The following is a 17,361-nucleotide window of genomic DNA, read 5'->3' as shown; positions in this document are numbered from 1 at the left end:
TTATACAAAAAAATCCTTTAAAAAAAAAACTGCAATTCTTCACAACAGTAATCTTGAATGTACCAGCTTATCAAATTAACTATAAAATATAAACAATATGATTGATTGAAGCATGTTTAAGAAATTCAAATCAAATACTTTTAACATGGCCCCTGTGCAATTCCATTTTTTCTGCACTTGGCCCTCAAAAAAGTTTAGAGTCCCCCCCAGCTTTTACGTCTTTCTGGGGTTGACGTTTCCTCTAAGAAAACGGAAGTGAACCCCGAGCCCCCCCCGCGCTTTTTTCAAGTCTTTCTGGGGGTGACGTCTCCTTTAAGGAAGCGGAAGTGAGGCCGTGGGCTGTCGACGCGCTGAGGATGTGGGCAGGAAATGCCATGCAAAGCGAGCAGAAGCGTGATGATCGCTTCTCGGCTCACTTGCACCATCGGGTCACAGCCGACGATGCGCCTCGCCTGACGCCGCCGCCGCCGCCGCCGCCAGCGTCCAGGGAGCGGCCGCTGTCCCCCGGGAGCGCGCGCTCGGTCACGCCGTGATTCCCCTGGTACCCTCCCCGGCCTGCTCGCCTCGAAAGCTTCGTCGCAGGACAACAACAACAAAAAGGAGGTATTCTGCTATTTTCCTTGTTTTATCCCCTCGAGCATGAGAGAATACAAAGTAGTCGTTTTGGGCTCGGGCGGTGTGGGTAAATCGGCCCTGACGGTTCAGTTCGTGACGGGCTCCTTCATCGAGAAGTACGATCCCACCATCGAGGACTTCTACCGAAAGGAGATCGAGGTGGACTCGTCCCCGTCCGTGCTGGAGATCTTGGACACGGCCGGAACTGAGCAGTTCGCCTCCATGCGGGATCTGTACATCAAGAACGGACAGGGCTTCATCCTGGTCTACAGTCTGGTCAACCAGCAGAGCTTCCAGGACATCAAGCCCATGAGGGACCAGATCATCCGGGTCAAGAGGTACGAGAGGGTGCCCATGATCCTGGTGGGCAACAAGGTGGACCTGGAGACCGAGAGAGAGGTGTCCTCCGGGGAAGGCAAGGCGCTGGCCCGGGACTGGAGCTGCCCCTTTATGGAGACCTCGGCCAAGAACAAAACCTCCGTGGATGAACTCTTCGCCGAAATTGTCAGGCAGATGAACTACTCCGCCGTTCCGGCCGGAGGGGACCGCTGTTGTTCTTGTGTTTTGCTCTAAAAGAGAAAAAAAATGTGCTTTTTAAACATGCCTTTTTGAGTATCTCACCTCACACTATTGTCTTATGGCACAGGTGTCAAACTCGAGTTCGGGGGGGCAGTTTCGGCCCGCCACTTCATTTTACGTGGCCCGCCAAATGCTAATTAGGACTTCAGGTTTCTACCTAAAATACCGAATTTGCAAGTCGTTTTTTCAGAAACGACAAGCATTTTTTGGTACCGCGTTCCCTACCCGCCCATTTGAATCGTTTTTCAAAACTAGGCAAGTATGATGGACGTACTTCACAGTCGTAACGGAAATCTGACAGAAACTGTGACTATAGTGTGCCCCCTGATGAAAATGAGTTTGACACCCCTGTCACAAATGGATTACAATCAACAATATCTTATAATTATATTTGCAAAGGCCTGAGCCCCCAGCCCCCACCAAAGGTTCACTGATGCAGCTAGTTGCAGCCTAACCAGGTTCCTACACCCCCACTGAATACTAGGGTTCACCGTATATCATATCCCACTCCAAATTTTGCCTCCGAGCGTAATCGAAAATTCCTATTAACTCATTCACTGCCATTGACGACTATAGACGACAAAGATCTGTTTTTACAGGGCTGCCAGTGAATGTGTTCATTTTTCTACGTCACTGGCATACATCAAAGAATAAAAATGATCATAATACTGCCATGACTCAGTGTCAAAAAAGACTCAACAAAAAACTCATTCACTGCCATTGACGGTCATACACATCAAAGATCAATTTTTGCTAGGTCGGCTTTCAAGGCGACTTAGAAACGTTGAAGGTTCTTGTAATGTTTCCCTTTTTCCCATGAAAAGTTTCCAGCTTTTACAGAATTTTGCAACTCTTCTCGTCTGGAAATATGTTTACATGACAAAGTACTTGAATGTTTTGGGAGATTTTCTTTTTTCTTCCCAAAATAGCTTTTTTGGTATTAATATTCCCTGCAAATGTGCCTCAGTGGGAATGTCTTATTGTGAAACCTAAGAGATTTTCTTTTTATCCCTCTTGTACTGTTTTAATAATCGCTTGTGCTTAGAGGTGGAGTCGATGTTATGTCAGTCAATTTTTTTTTTTTTTTGGGGGGGGGGGGTAGTTGGAGGTGAAAGTCCATCAAAACGTGTCACTAGACTGGGGCTGGGCATTTTGACGAAGAAAAATTTTCTGATATTTGAAGTATTGCTATGCTAATAACTTACCTTTGTCGTTTTTGGAAAAGAAAAATGGATCAGGGTCAAAAGAATGGGACCATTTGGTGAAATGTTCTACTTTGTGGGGTGTCTTTTGTGTTCGTTTTATATGGGGAAACAATGTACCAAAAAAAAAGGTAAAAATCTCATTTTATGAATTTTTAACTCAAGACCACCATTTCGCTAAATCACACTTTAGCAGTGTGATATTCAGTTTTCTTCTGTGTTTTATGCTTTAAAGACAATGAATTCTGTAGAAAATTTTGTGAAAAACAAAGCACCACTGCTTTGCAGTTTTCCTCATTGCTTCTTTTTTGGTGTGTACCAAAATAACAAACTGAACAAACAGGAAATTGCCTTGATATTTGTGGATTAAGATGATCTACATCAGTGGTGTCCAATCTATGGCTCAAGGGCCATTTGCGGTCCACCATCCACATTTTTGAGGCCCGCGACATATGCTGAAAATATAATTTGATGAAAAAAGGTGGAAAAAAACAATTCTAATCCAAACATATTCCTCTGAGGGCTGCTTATAGGGAATAGAAAGATCTAAGAGCCATGTTATTTTATTTAGGATCACCACGTAAACACAGTAAAAGCCAATCAAGCAAGTAATTACACATTGTCTATATAATGTTTTTTTTTTTTTTTTAACTACTGTGTCAAGGCTTTCTTAGAGGTCATGAGGCAAATTTTGATTTTTTTTTTTCTTTCATGCTCTCAGCACCTCCGGCCATCACATCTTTACATTACTTTTTTCAAAAAATAGCATTGTGAGCCATGTCAAAATGTAATTTCAATACCGAAAATGTGCATGACGGGCCATAGATGGCCCCCAATCCATCCGTGACACCTGATATAGACAATAAATGTTTGCTGGATTAAATATTTTTCCCCCCATTTTTAATAAGTTGAAGTAAAAAACAAAACCCTTACATCTTTCAATTTTTTTGTACGCATCTCTTAAAGTAAAAAGATTGGAGACCTGTATTAGATGACTGACAATAGACAGACATAAAAAAAAGCACTTTTTTGTGACGGTAAGCTAAAACTAACTTAGCCAATTATGCTGTTAGGCTAACAAGAGTTTTGTATTAATATAGCAGAAAACATAAAAAGTATTGATTTCGGTAAGAAAGCGTCACGTTCATCAGGGTAGTTGGAAAACAATCAGCAGCGCCCCAGCTGGTTGCAGCAAGGAATTGCGCTTTATCTGCTCGAGTGGGCTAGCGCTGAGCATGCTGGCACGTTTGTTGAAAATGGAAGAACTAATGAACTTTGCCCATCCCAATTAACCATGATCACCCCCCCCCCCCCCCAACACACACACACACACACACACACACACACCTTTTTTTTTGCGAGATGTTAAGTGTATTAACCTCGGGACTTGAACTAAGTGCGCAAGGACCTTAAATGCGTTGCCGTTGATGTCACGTTTCAAGCGCATGTCAAGTGCCTTCCCCGCAACTTTGCCCAGTGACGATCCCTCCTTTGCATTGCGTCTTCATGGCAATCAGAACTCTTTTTTTTTTTTTTTTTTTTTTTTTTTAAGCATTTTTTTGAGTGTTCTCAATCAGGCCCGATGTCGCAGTATGAAGAAGCCATGAGCAATAGTGGTGTTCACTTGTTCTGTTTTTTATCTTGAAAATGTGATGACAACTTTTTATTTTGATGATTCTTCTACCTTTGGATAAATTCTGTGACAAACTTTGTCTGTTTTGAGAGACTTGTAATACAAAAAAAACAACGTTTCATGTGCAAACAAGTGCTGTGCTCGTCTCATTGAATGTAATGTACACAAACGGGGATTTACAGTTGTGCTCATAAGTTACATATCGCGACTATATATCAGTGGTTCTCAATCACTTTAATGTGATTTTTTTTTTTTTTACAGCAAAGGATCCCCTTACCAGAACATGGTTTCAAATGCTAGCGAAATTGAACATGACACGACAGTTTATAAGTTCCGCCATAGCCACTTCGTTTACACGGTTAATAAATGCATCAAACAACTTGATGCAAGTGTTTGAGTAGCGGGCTGCTTTTCCAGTGATGTGTTTAGCCGCTTCCTCCTTCCCGCCGCGTGTTTTTCGAAACAGAGGATACAGAGGCCTCTTGTTGCGTCCCAAGCCGCCGTCGGCCGGCGTCTCTGGCTAAAAGCGACCAGTGAATGTTTCCCCCCTCGTTGCCGAGGCTTGGAGGTCAGAGTTCTAGCGGGAAGGAAAAGATGCTAGCGCTGTGAAGAAGAGACGCTTCTCTGGCTTCCCCAATGAAGCTTTTGTCTTCCAAAAGTGGCGGCAGCTGGAATACTATGGCGTTATATTTGTGCCACAATTACGCACGCGCGGAAAAAAAAATTGAGCGGAGAAAATCAAACTGAGCGAGCGAAAACAGATTTTGAGAGCAAGAAAAAAACTATTGAGCGCGTAATGATAAGAGTTTGAGCGCGCGCCGATGGAGTTTGAACACAGAAAAAGAAATTGCTCGCTCAAAATTCCTTTTTGCTCGCTCGCAATAGCATTCTCCCGCTCAACATCTCGCTCTCGCTCGCGATACTCCTCCCTATGTCGCGTTTGCTCAACATCGAGCTCTCGCTCGCTCGAGTCGTCCTCTGCGCTCGCTCAGTTCTGTTCACGCGTTACGTTTGTGCCACAAAACCAGCCAATCAGAGCTTGTAAAAGCACATTGATTGACAGCTTTGTATCCAATGAGATTGCTTGTTGTGTTCACCCGGAACGAGCAAACGAGTGTGCGTCACATCGACGTAGGCGGGAGGGGTGGGCTTATATTATTAAAGTACAAAAACTCACAAGGTATTTCTGTCAAATGATACAATACAGTAATAATAATAATATTAAAAGTAATTCTCCAGCCCAAGTCCGTGTTGACGCACACTCGTTTGCCCTTTTCGGGTGAACACAGGGCAAACGAGAGTGCGTCAACGGATAGCGTACAAGCAATCTCATTGGATACTAAGATGTGTCAATCAATGTGCTTTTACAAGCTCTGATTGGCTGGTTTTGTGGCACAAACGTAACGCGTGAACAGAACTGAGCGAGCGCAGAGGACGACTCGAGCGAGCGAGAGCTCGATGTTGAGCAAACGCGATGTTGAGCGAGGGAGGGAGGAGTATCGCGAGCGAGAGCGAGATGTTGAGCGGGAGAATGCTATTGCGAGCGAGCAAAAAGGAATTTTGAGCGAGCAATTTCTTTTTCTGTGTTCAAACTCCATCGGCGCGCGCTCAAACTCTTATCATTACGCGCTCAATAGTTTTTTTCTTGCTCTCAAAATCTGTTTTCGCTCGCTCAGTTTGATTTTCTCCGCTCAATTTTTTTTTCCGCGCGTGCGTAATTGTGGCACAAATATAACGCCATAGAATACACTGCGTGGATTCATACTGCAGGCCAGCACCAAGAGAGACATGCACCAAAAGTGACATAGTTTTATTAGGGGAGAAGCATAGCTACCGCAATAGCGGGAAAAACAAAAAAAACAGTATTTTAAAAAACAGTAATTTAACACAATCTGCAAGAGCACAGCTATGAGTGACAATTAACACAAATCATGTGTCACATTATGAAACACACTTTACACTCAACTCATTTGAGTTTGAAGTTACTTTGAAACCCAAGTTCAAAACCCTAACCATAATTTTACATTCTACTTTGAAACTCTCACTTTATTTTGAAATCCTAACCCTAATTTAAAGCTTTAAAACCATAACCCAAGTTTGAGACCACAAGCCAAGTTTGAAACCGTAACTCTAATTTCGAACACTACTATGAGACTATCCCTTGTCTGAAACCTAACCCTAGTTTCCAAGTCTAATTTAGAACCTAGGGCTAATTTGAAACCCCATTTGACAGAATGACCCAAGTTGAAACCCTAACTTCAGTCTATAAAACTAGATGTGTGTAAATATTATTCTAGTTTTGCGGTTACGTTTAACAACAACAACATAGTATTTCACATGCATGTCCTTTCCAGTGTGTCAACTCGTTGACAGGAAGCAAAAGGTGACGGCGTACTTCCTGTGTTGCGGCAAGCTTTACAAAATGTCGCAACCGCGTAAGCTTGACTTCCTCTCAAATGGATTTCGCAATGTCAAATGGTGCGGGACAAAAACGCTTTCCACATATCAAATTAAAGAATTTTCCTATTAGATAAAAGTGTTGCTATTAAATATTTTTGCTGCTATTTGATTTTTCAAATTTCCCAGGTACGAATATTCCCCAATCCCCTATTTCCGTAATCACCTGTGTGTATTTGTCGCTCAACGGTCGCATTTCAAAACAGCTAATTTTCTCTTTTTATGAGCCAAGTGAATAAATTCCCAGTCGCGTTAATTCCAGTGAAAGGTTATTAACGCTAGTCCTCATCCCCAATGCCTTTTGCTGCTAAAGTGTAGTGTTGAGTCACACTTAGCTCGCTAGAGGGCAGGCAAGTTCAAACCACTACTGTAAAATGACATTATGAGCTTTGAGACGTACTATCTCTTGAATAAAAATAAAAAAGTAATAATAAAATTAATTAAAAATGCATTCATGCTACACTTCTTCGTGTAGTTTAGTCTGGAAATAATAATGACTTGAAATAAAAAAGTATTGAATAAATAGCACTGAATAAAGCAGTAATCAATTTCTAATCAGGTTCCTAAATAATTACTTTTGTTAATGATTGTTATTGGTTATTTCAGGTAATAAAACACTAAAGTCATAAAATCACTTTAAGGAATCAATGACTTCAACAAATGGGTAAAGTTATTGATTGCTGTAGTAAAGTAATTGATTACTTTAGGGAATGATTAGTACATCATTCATTAATGTAAAAAAAAATGTAACCTCCTTTAGTCAAACACTTAATACGTACCTGCAATTAAATGTTTGGACTCTTAACGTATAAATATGTCTTTGGGGTTAAATGAGTGACACAATGGTTGAAATAGCAAGTATAGTAGGTATACAATGTGGTAGAGGAGAACGTGAGAGTTTAGAAGGTGTACAAAGTGTCACAGCATTTCATATTCTGCTCTGAGTGGATCAGCTGCAACTTCCCTGTTTTTGCTCTTTTTTGTTTGTTTGTTTTTTTCTGACTGTGGTCAACAACAGATGTATGCTGATATTTGGGCCCGAAATATCCCCGGCGGCTTTGATTGGCTTTCCTCCCAGACGGGCCGAGCGCCGCCATGGAGCTGGCCGGGGCAAATTCCTCCTTTGTCTTCATTTGTCAGTCGGCTAGGAATAAAGGTGACCTCACTGCGGAATGGCTCCTGCTGTGCTTGCCTGACATATGCTTGATCCTCACTCATGGAATCAAGGAAATACTACATGCTAAAATGAAATACTAGAATTACTTGGGTTGACGAGACCCATACATTTTTTGTCTTAGCATTTAAGCCAAAATTTTAACTCAAAACTGGATTGTTATGCAACTAGATATGCTGTCAAAAAGATTGAAATAACCCACAAGGCAACCCAATTTGGGCATTTGCTTTTTTAGGTTATTTAATATATTTTATACTCACACTCTCAAAAAAAAAAAAATGGGTCAAAATAACACAAATTGAGTTTAAAAACTGCTTACACAATAACTAACCCAATTTTGGTTTTAGTCCAAAAGATGGTCCAAATGAATAATATTGCTTGTGTGTATGTGAGTGTGTGCGTGTGTGCGCGCGCGTGTGTGTGTGTGTGTGTGTACTCACACTCTCTCAAAAAAAAAAAAATTGGAGTCAAAATAAAACAAATTGAGGTTAAAAACTACTTACACAAGAAATAACTAACCCAATTTTGGTTTTAGTCCAAAAGATTGTCCAAATGAATAATATTGCTTGTGTGTATGTGAGTGTGTGCGTGTGTGTGCGCGTGTGTGTGTGTACTCACACTCTCAAAAAAAAAAAAATTGAAGTCAAAATAACACAAATTGAGTTTAAAAACTACTTACACATGAAATAACTAACCCAATTTTGGTTTTAGTCCAAAAGATGGTCCAAATGAATAATATTGCTTGTGTGTATGTGAGTGTGCGTGTGTGTGTGTGTGTGTGTGTGTGTGTGTGTGTGTGTGTGTGTGTGTGTGTGTGTGTGTTGTGTGTGTTGTGTGCGTTATCTAATTTATTACTGTACAAGGGAAGGCAATACTCCATTAGCCCCACAAGTTGGATCGAACTTATTAACTAGGAATTAGGTTGTTCTTGGGTTATTCATTTTGACCCCTAAACATCCCAAATTTGGGTAATCTGTTCCTTGGGTCAAAATAAATAAGTAAAAATTGGGCACATTATTTATGTGTTATTCATGGTGACCCAATTATGGATTTTTCACTTTAACCCAACTTTTCAGATTTAATGCAGAATTGGACTACTTGGATTTTTTATGTTTTTTTTCTTTACTAGAATTGTTTTTAAATGAGCCAACTTTTTGGGTTAAGTATGTATACCAATGATTTGAGTTGGTCTTGTTGTTGACCCAATTTGGGTTATTTTCGACACAACTGTTTTTAGAGTGTACTTTCCTCAACTTACTTATGTCACCTGGTCATATTTAGATTGCTATTTATCTGTCGGTCTGCATGTATCAGATTGAAAAAAAAAAAAATCAGGCCACATTCTTCCTAAGCATATTGAAGCTGATCCAAAAAATGTGCTGTCAGCCTGAGTGGACTGATGCACGCCTACTGTATGTATTTCAGGATGGCCCCCAAGTGGGGAGGGGGCATGCCCCAAAATCCCAGAATCCCGGCAGCTGTCCTCCAGCAATCTTCTCAGCAAGTAGAGCTTAGAAAGAGCTTTTCCTTGTGCCATAATGTCCGACAGGTAGGAGATGACAATGTGTATGCCTTGATGAAATCCAAACCAGCTACTGTTCATACAAGTTTGCCCATTTCATATTTTGAACAAAGTTTGAGGCTACTGCACATATTTAAATAGTCATGTGCAATTCTGGCAACTCGTTTCTGTGATTCATCAACCATGAGAAGTACGTCTCAGATCCGAAAACATTCGTCATATTGTGGTAAGGAAGAGTCTTTCTTAGCGCTAATTTCCTTCTATAAAAAATAATTAAATATAAAAACGCTGCATGAAAGTGTGGGGAATAAGTAATGATCCAGCTAAGGCTTTAAATGTCTTTTGGTAGTTGACCAAAAAAATTTGCCCCAAAATTGCAGCCTTCTGTACATTGAAAAGTCATTTTAAATTTGATCAGTCATTCTAACTCTATGTTGCAGTATTCAAATTTATAAAAAGACACAGCAATAGCATAATAAATTATGTCGACTGCATAACAATCGAAAAAATTGTGCATCATAATTTTATGCTTTACTTCAACGGATATTTTGCTGCTCCTCATGTTATGTATACCCCAAGCAAACAGGGGGCAGTATTACACTTATAGATGTAGAAACAACACATTTGACGATTAAAATTCAAGATTTGCTTCTATGCTGTAATAATGAGTCAGTATTTTGCGAATGACACACTTTAGATCTGTTTTAAGTTTTTTTTTTATATTTAGGAGCTTCCCACATTCCAAAAGAGTATATGTGACATACATCTGGGAGTACTGATAATATATTTTAATAATCATTTGTGAGTATTACTCCATGCGCAATGTGCCAACTTTTTTTTTTGCTAGGTGGCCAGGTCGCCATTCTAAGCCCTTTCCAAGCCTTTAAAACTATGCTAAGCTAAACTAGCGTAGCAGCAAATCATGGTGCGTTATCGTGATTTGTTCACCCTCTCGTGTGTCTCTTTATTATTATTAAAACTGTACAGACCATCTATTTTATCAACAGGTTTATTGCACGCCCCTAAATCTTAGCCTCGGAGCATTAAGGCCTAGCCGCAGGCCCTTTACAAATTAAAGAAGTAATAAAGTCAATATGGCCGAAGTCCAGACGCAACCTGCGGCTCGTTCATCATAAAGCGTCTTTTATCAATAGTCGCTCCCATTGAATTTGCCTTCAAGGCTGGCGTGAATAACGTTTGTTGAGAAAGTCCAACATGGCGCTCTATGTCATGATGAAGAAGCGAGATGCATCATGAAGTTGTTCATTAGAGGGTTCGTATCATGGGAAGATTTTTTGTTTGGTTCTGTCATTGCTCCCCCCCCCAAAAAAAAATCAGTGATGTCATCATTAATTCATATACACACTTGTCAATTATTCCACTTTGAAACAGCATAAAACAAAAAAGCTGTGTTCTGGGAAAAAAAAAAGAAAAAAAGAAATGAAGCCTTCATCAAGATCAAGACATGTGACCAGAAAGCAGTAATTGACGTAAAGTCTGTTCTCTGCTGTCAAAATTACTTTCTTTACAAATAAAATTTCTCCAAACAAGTAGTCAAAAAGGCCTGCTTTAATCAGGAAGGTCGGCCATTTTGAGGTGTGTCATTTAGCATCCCTCCATTACACATAAAAAAAAAAAAAAAAAAATATATATATATATATATATATATATATATATATATATATATATATATATATATAACATAAAAAGGGTTTAAATATTGCCCGATGTTAAGGTGCTTCAAGGGTTAAACCTTGGGGTCTCATCTGCCCACATATAACTACAGTACTTAATCTTTCGACGTGTTTTCAATAATTATTGTGAAACATATTTCGAAAGCGCTTCATGACAGGGTCTTTAATCCCATGACTTGTACAGTACATGCAAGAGACTGCTGCTCTGGGATGACTTTATAGATTTGGAAATGAGTGGGGGAGGACGTTGTCCTAGGCGTGTGCGTTGATTCAAAGCGAGGAGCGAGATAACAGACACATTCCGGCTGAGAGAGCGCGCGCGCGCGCGCAGGCAAAACTGGAAGTCATCCGGAGGAGGCAACGTTGGGACTGCAGCATCGGTGACGTCACGCTCGGCTCCAAAAGGCTTTCGCTCTTAATCTCAACAGGAGGTTAAGACTGATAAGCAAGGAAAACGTCTGTTAGACACCCAGTAGAACATGTGACGGTTTTTTTTTTTTTTTTTTGGTGAAGCTGCAGAATGCTTTGAGGGCTTTATCAGACGGGGAACCATTTGGTAACTTGAATTGGAGTTCATAATGGACCCCAGGAGGCATGGCATGATTTTTTTTTTTTTCCCATAGTCAATCAACTGGAAAATGCAATCATTGGCGTATTTTGCAAATGTATAAACACACAAACTGTGGCACCACCTTGTAGCATATTTGTGCAGAGGAAGTATGTTTATGGGAGTCAAGGAACTGCATTTAGGAAAAAAGTAGTGCTTTGCCGCCATCTTGTGGCACTTTGATGCTAAGGACGTGTGTTGAAGTGAGTTGAAGATCTTCATTTAGACAAAAGTAGTGCATCACTTCTATCTTGAGGCAATTTGGGGCCAAGGAAATGTTGGAGTCAAGGAGCCTCATTTAGACAAAAGTAGCGCTTTACTGCCACATTATGGCATCTTGTTGCCAAGAAAATGTTTTAAAGTGAGTTGGGGTGTTATACCAAAAAAATAGTGCTTTACTTCCATCTTGTGACATTTTGGTTCCAAGGAAGTATGTTAAAAAAAGGGTTGATAAGCCTAGCATAGACAAAAGTAGTGCTTTGGCATCACTCTGTGGCATCTTGGTGCCAAGGAAGTATGTTGACATAAGTTGAGGAGTTTCATATAGAGAGGAGGAGTGCCTCAGCGCCATCTTGTGGGACCTTGGTCTCAGGGAAGTCTGTTGAAATAAGTTGAGGAGCTTCATTTAGACAAAAGTAGTCTGTCGCACCCGTGTTGTGGCATCTTGGAAGAATGTTGAAGTGTCAAAGCAAAAGCAAATGTCCAATTTTGTTTACTGAAATTTGACATTTTCATCATTTTAAGTTAAAAAATAGCTTTAACCGATTACCCGATTATCAAAACAGATGTCGATGAATTTGATAACCGTTTCATTGTTGATTAATCGACTCATTTTGACAGCTCTAGTTGTGAGGATTACATCAATCAGAAGGTCTCAGTGGAGCAATTCAAGCATGGAACTTGGCCTGAATCGGCAAAAGTGGTTTTCCTCTGGGGCCTCCCGACAAGAACGTAACGTCACGTTCTACTTGACGATTTGGACTGACACACTTTGAAATGGGAACGACGTGGAGGAGCACTTCCTGTCAATATGTAGAGTACAAATATCTGGCCGCTCCGTTTTCGCAGAAGCACAGCATCAAAAATACCAGTTTTTTTTTTTTTTTTTAAGTGTTTTTCCTCATCAACCGCAACGGTGAGGATATAAATAAAGCGCCTTGGCCCGGAGGTGCACGAGTGTTGAATGAAGCATGAAATCCTACATTGTCACATTACGGCTCGGTGGGGGGAAGGAAAAGGGAAAGACGCCTTCAACCGCTGCCTTCATCATGCTTTATTTCCCTTTCATGCCCGTATGACAAAACGCCATTTGTGCGCTGGGGCCGTAACTCCCAGATGGCGGCAAGCGCGAAGGCTAATGTCAAAAGGTCAAAGGTGCCGCCATGGCAAATATTGTCGCGGAGGCGTTTGACCTCACGGGGTGTTTATTTGTTTGTTTATTTGATTGTATGGACCCCCGGGTATAAACACAATAAAAATAACCTTTTAGAGGATTAAAAAAGAACAACATAAACCAAAAATGTCATCGTATCTTAAAATCTTCGGCTCTAAACAGCATGCATGTCTAAACCAATAAATGTACAGCATTTTGATGATGTCAGACACTTCTGGGAGATGATTGGACAAAGCTTTACCAATCAAATTCAAGTTATGACGTGCCCTTTTTGGATCTTACAAGATGGCTCTCAAAACACAACTTCAAAGAAGGCAAATGTAATCAAAACTACAAATTTATGCTCATGCTAGTCAAACAAACTTGCTTTCAGCATCATTTCAAGGGTTACAAGTGATGGCGTACAAAGTTATTTTGGAACTATATCACATTGTTATTTCAGAGAAATTTTTTTAGGTCAAGTGTACTTCACTGTGGACATTTGTGGAAGCGCAATACAGTTTGATGATATGCTATCACTAGTGCTTGCAGAAGTGACTCGACAGGGTGCCTCATATATTGCATATATATATACTGTAAGTGTATTTAAGTATATGTATTTTTTCTACAATGAACAAAATGAGCATGGGTTTCTTCATGTTACAATTGGTTTCCTCTTACTTTGAAAATAAAACTGTTTTTACAATTGGTTTGCTCTTACTTTGAAAAGAAAACTATGCTAAAACTTCTAATGACTCAGAGAAGCAGAAAAATGATCCAAACACATTTTTTTTTAATTTAAATATATATTCTTGGAATTTGTATTATGTTATAAATTACCCTGAAATATTGTATCAATAAAATAGAGCTGTGCTGTATGTCCAGGAAAATAAGATGAATTCAAGTCAACTGGCTTTTACTTAGAATACACTTCCTCTTCTCTCTCTCTCTCTCTCTCTCTCTCTCTCTCTCTCTCTCTCTCTCTCTCTCTCTCTCTCTCTCTCTCTCTCTCCCTCTCCCTCCGAGAGAGCAAAAGACCGCAGTTGTCCCAGTCGGACTCTCTCTTGCTCTGCCGCTTGACGCTCGGTGCACGCTGCTCTCCGCTTGCCGGCGCTCAACTGAGCGACCATGCGTCTTCCGTTCTCCTTTTTCCCCAGGCTCCTTTCATCGCTAACGCTTCCACGCCGGGGTCGCTAACCCGCTTCAAGAAGACTCCTGGGGCAGGACGCAGCCGCTTGTGGGGTCTGACGAGACCACGCATCAGTCAGCAATCTCGTCCGAGACCTCTGAATGACCCAACTCTCTGCATGTAAGATCACTTTTATTTAGACTTTTTTTTTTGGTTTATGACGTTTATGTTCAGGTGTTGCTGTGGGAGAATGTGCCAGTTTTCTAGCGTTGACATGTGCAAGGGCGCCGATGCGGTGTCACTCTATTTGTGTAGCTGTTGACAGAAATAGGAGTAGGAGCCCCTTGATATACTACTCTAAGTTTTCTAGAATGAACAAAGCAAACAAATTGACAGGTTTGCTCCCGAGCTATGAAATACAAGTAGCAAAATGAAAACACAAAGTGAGTACAGTCAAAGGGACTACAATGCATGAAATGTGACTTTTTTAAAATACGCAACCAATGAATGCCAAAATGAACTGAAAATAACCAATATTTATCGTTTCAATACTGTCCTGTGTACCAATAATTACCCATTCTGTATCAATGTAAGGAATTGACAGAAAAAATCTACTGGGCTGCCATTAGACCAAAGTAGTGATTTGCTGTCATCTTGGTACATGTTATTGCCAAGGAACTATGTTGAAGAAAGTCAAGGAGCTCCACTGGACAAAATCACTGCTTTGTCACCATTTTGGCATCTTGGTACCCAAAAACAATGTTGAAGTGAACTCAAGGGCTTCAGACAAAAGTAGTGCTTTGCCACAATCTTGTGGCGTCTTGATACCAAGGAAGTATGATGAAGTGAGTCAAGGAGGTGTAACACTGTGGCGCCATCTTGTGGCATCTTGGTACCCAAGAAAATTGCTGAAGTGAACTGAGGGGCTTTACTTAGACATGTACAGTGTTCCCTCGTTTTTCGCAATTAATTGGGATGGAAAGCCCCCCGCAAAAAAGGGGAATCTGCAAAGTAGGCAGGCAGGGAACCTTCACAGCCCATTTTGCTGCGATATTATTATGGAAAAAAAAAACGCAAAGCGCCGAAGCCGCAAAAGATAAAGCGCAAATTAGCGAGGGAATGACGTCTGTAGCCGTCAATGGTAGTGAACGTTTATGGACAAGGGATTGGAGTGGAAGAGATTACAGTTATGCAAACTGATCTCATTCGTCACATTTCAGGTGGACTCAGCCTTTGGCAGGATCCCACTTTGAAGTCCTCTCACGCTAATCAGGACCGCATGGCTGTTCCATCACATTAAGCCCAAGCCCCGCCCCCCCAAAACCAAGCCCCATGCCGCCTCATCCCCCCCTGTGACCTCCATATCGACGTGGTGAGAAGAAGGCGCGGCTCTTAGCGGCTGCCCGCAGCCATGCAGGTGTCCTTTGCGTGCACGGACCACGGGCTGAAGGCCCCGCGCAACGGCGAGCACAGCAAGCAGAACACCACCAGTCCCAACAGCACCAGCCAGGCCCGGGCCCGTTTTCGCACCGTGGCCCTCATCGCTCGCAGCTTGGGTTCCTTTACCCACCGCTACCACCACAACCTCAAGGAGTCCACCGCTAAGCTCACCGGCATGAAATACCGGTAAGTTCTTCCTCGCTTTCCCTAAAGAGTTCTTCAGAACCGACCCAAAGTGAGTAGATGAAGGCCTGATTGCGAATATGAAGATGAGCAGGCACTCAGTGGGAGGATGTGGGCGAGTGCCCACGTTGTGGGAGGAGCAGGAGCAATCTTTTTCTCTATGATTATTTAACGAGGGAACGTGAACTCTGTGAACTATTTCTGACTGAGGTGCGCCCTGGTAAATGGTCCAGTTCCATTTCATTGGTCCAAAAATGCACTCTCAGACCTTTATTGAGAGGAACAATCTTGCAAATGCAAAATACCAACTCGAGCCAGGAGCTGCTGTGGGCCACAAACCTGAGACAAATGATGCTCGTTTCTTATTTCACTCCACTTTCATGAGATGCGTTTTTTTTCCTAGGACCCATATAATAGCTAAATGCCTCTAAAGTCCATTGGAATTTAAATGTTTCCTGTTATTTTGTGAAAAAAAAAATCAAATTATATATTTTTCACAAAAGAAATACATATGAGAAAATACATGATTTTTTTCCCAAGAAAAAGCTAGCTAGATAGCTGCTCGCTTGCTCACCAACTAACTCTCTTAATATTACAGTAAATCGTTATTCAGGTAAAAACAAAAACAAAAAACAAAAACAAGGATTTTATTCTTGAGAAGAAAATAGACAAGACTGAAAAAATAAAATGAAAGAAGTTTGTTTAAAAAAACAAACAAACAAACAAACATATACAGTAGCTAGTTTACTCACTAGCTGGCTTGCTCCATCTAGCGCTAGATGCAAATTGCCTGTCATGTAATATTACACCTTTATTTGAGAAAAGAGGCCAAAATGATACTTTTGTTATTATTATTATTTTTTATTTTTTTTTACTTTGAAATTAATAAAAAGAGATTGCTAGCTCACTCGCTAGCTGGCTTGATCACTCGGTACCTATCTATCTTCCTGTGTAATAAGAAACCTTTATTTTTGAAGGTCGGTCAAAATAAAAATAAAAAAAAACATGGCTTGTTCACTCGCTAGCAAGCTTGCTCACTCTATATCTATCTTGCTATCTTATTTTAGACTTTTACTATGAAAATGAGGCCTGATTAAGGCTTTTGTTTAAAAAAAATGACTAACTGAAAAAAAAACAGACAGCTAGCTCACTCGCTAGCGTGCTCACTAACGATTTGTATAAATATTGCAATGTAACATTTCACTTTTCTGAACTTTGAACTAAAATAATCAACAACTTTACTGCTGGGATTTCAACATTTTTGTAACGCGTTGGAGAGCACTAATTAGTGTATTATTTTTGTCTTATCAACGCACCAGCCTCAAAGCTAATACTGACAGCAACTAAATTTGAGTATTATTGCTTAAACGGCACGCTTAGACAGCAATCGTGGCTATCTTATTAGCAGAAGGTAAAGTTTGTGAACAAAGTGTTACTAATTTGCTTGGCAATTCTCTCAATCGAGCAGATGATTTACGTAATAGTAGCTATAGCGCTAAGTGTAATGGAGGCATGCGATAGGGCCCTCCATGTGTGCCCGTGTGGGAGTTCTAACGAGGCCGGCCCGAGTAAACAACACTCTCTTATCTCAATGAGTGGGCTCTCAACTTGGAACACCAGTTGGCTTCCAACTTTTAACACTTTTATGGCCTCGGGCGCCAATGAGAGGATTTGGATTGTAGTGAAAAAAAACAATCCCCCTAAAAGGAGAGATTCAGATTTGTGATTTCTGTACTATTAATTGTACAGCAAAT

The 17,361-nt window shown here is 40.7% G+C and overlaps 2 protein-coding genes across 2 annotated transcripts in view; both read left to right on the top strand.

The window, feature by feature from the left end:
* The first annotated feature begins 337 nt into the window (after window positions 1–337).
* LOC148414742 (ras-related protein Rap-2b-like) lies at window positions 338–4,161 on the top strand. Its single transcript, XM_088429792.1, has one exon. It carries the CDS (start codon window positions 640–642, stop codon window positions 1,186–1,188), a length of 549 nt encoding a protein of 182 aa, XP_088285918.1. The 5' UTR covers window positions 338–639; the 3' UTR covers window positions 1,189–4,161.
* A 9,742-nt stretch (window positions 4,162–13,903) lies between these two features.
* Window positions 13,904–17,361, top strand: part of kcnab1b (potassium voltage-gated channel subfamily A regulatory beta subunit 1b) — a 28,444-nt gene continuing 24,986 nt past the window's right edge. Inside the window, exons 1-2 of the mRNA XM_088429353.1 lie at window positions 13,904–14,164; window positions 15,205–15,610. Of these exons, the coding sequence (XP_088285479.1) occupies window positions 15,396–15,610 (215 nt within the window). The 5' untranslated portion in view covers window positions 13,904–14,164; window positions 15,205–15,395. The remainder of the gene's footprint in view (window positions 14,165–15,204; window positions 15,611–17,361) is intronic.

The sequence above is a fragment of the Hippichthys cyanospilos genome, chromosome 12 (assembly GCF_059441005.1).
Source record: "Hippichthys cyanospilos isolate Australia breed blue-spotted pipefish chromosome 12, RoL_Hcya_1.0, whole genome shotgun sequence".
NCBI classification, from domain to species: domain Eukaryota; kingdom Metazoa; phylum Chordata; class Actinopteri; order Syngnathiformes; family Syngnathidae; genus Hippichthys; species Hippichthys cyanospilos.
Note: the sequence above shows the minus strand (reverse complement) of the source record. Positions and strands in the feature narration are given on the sequence as shown.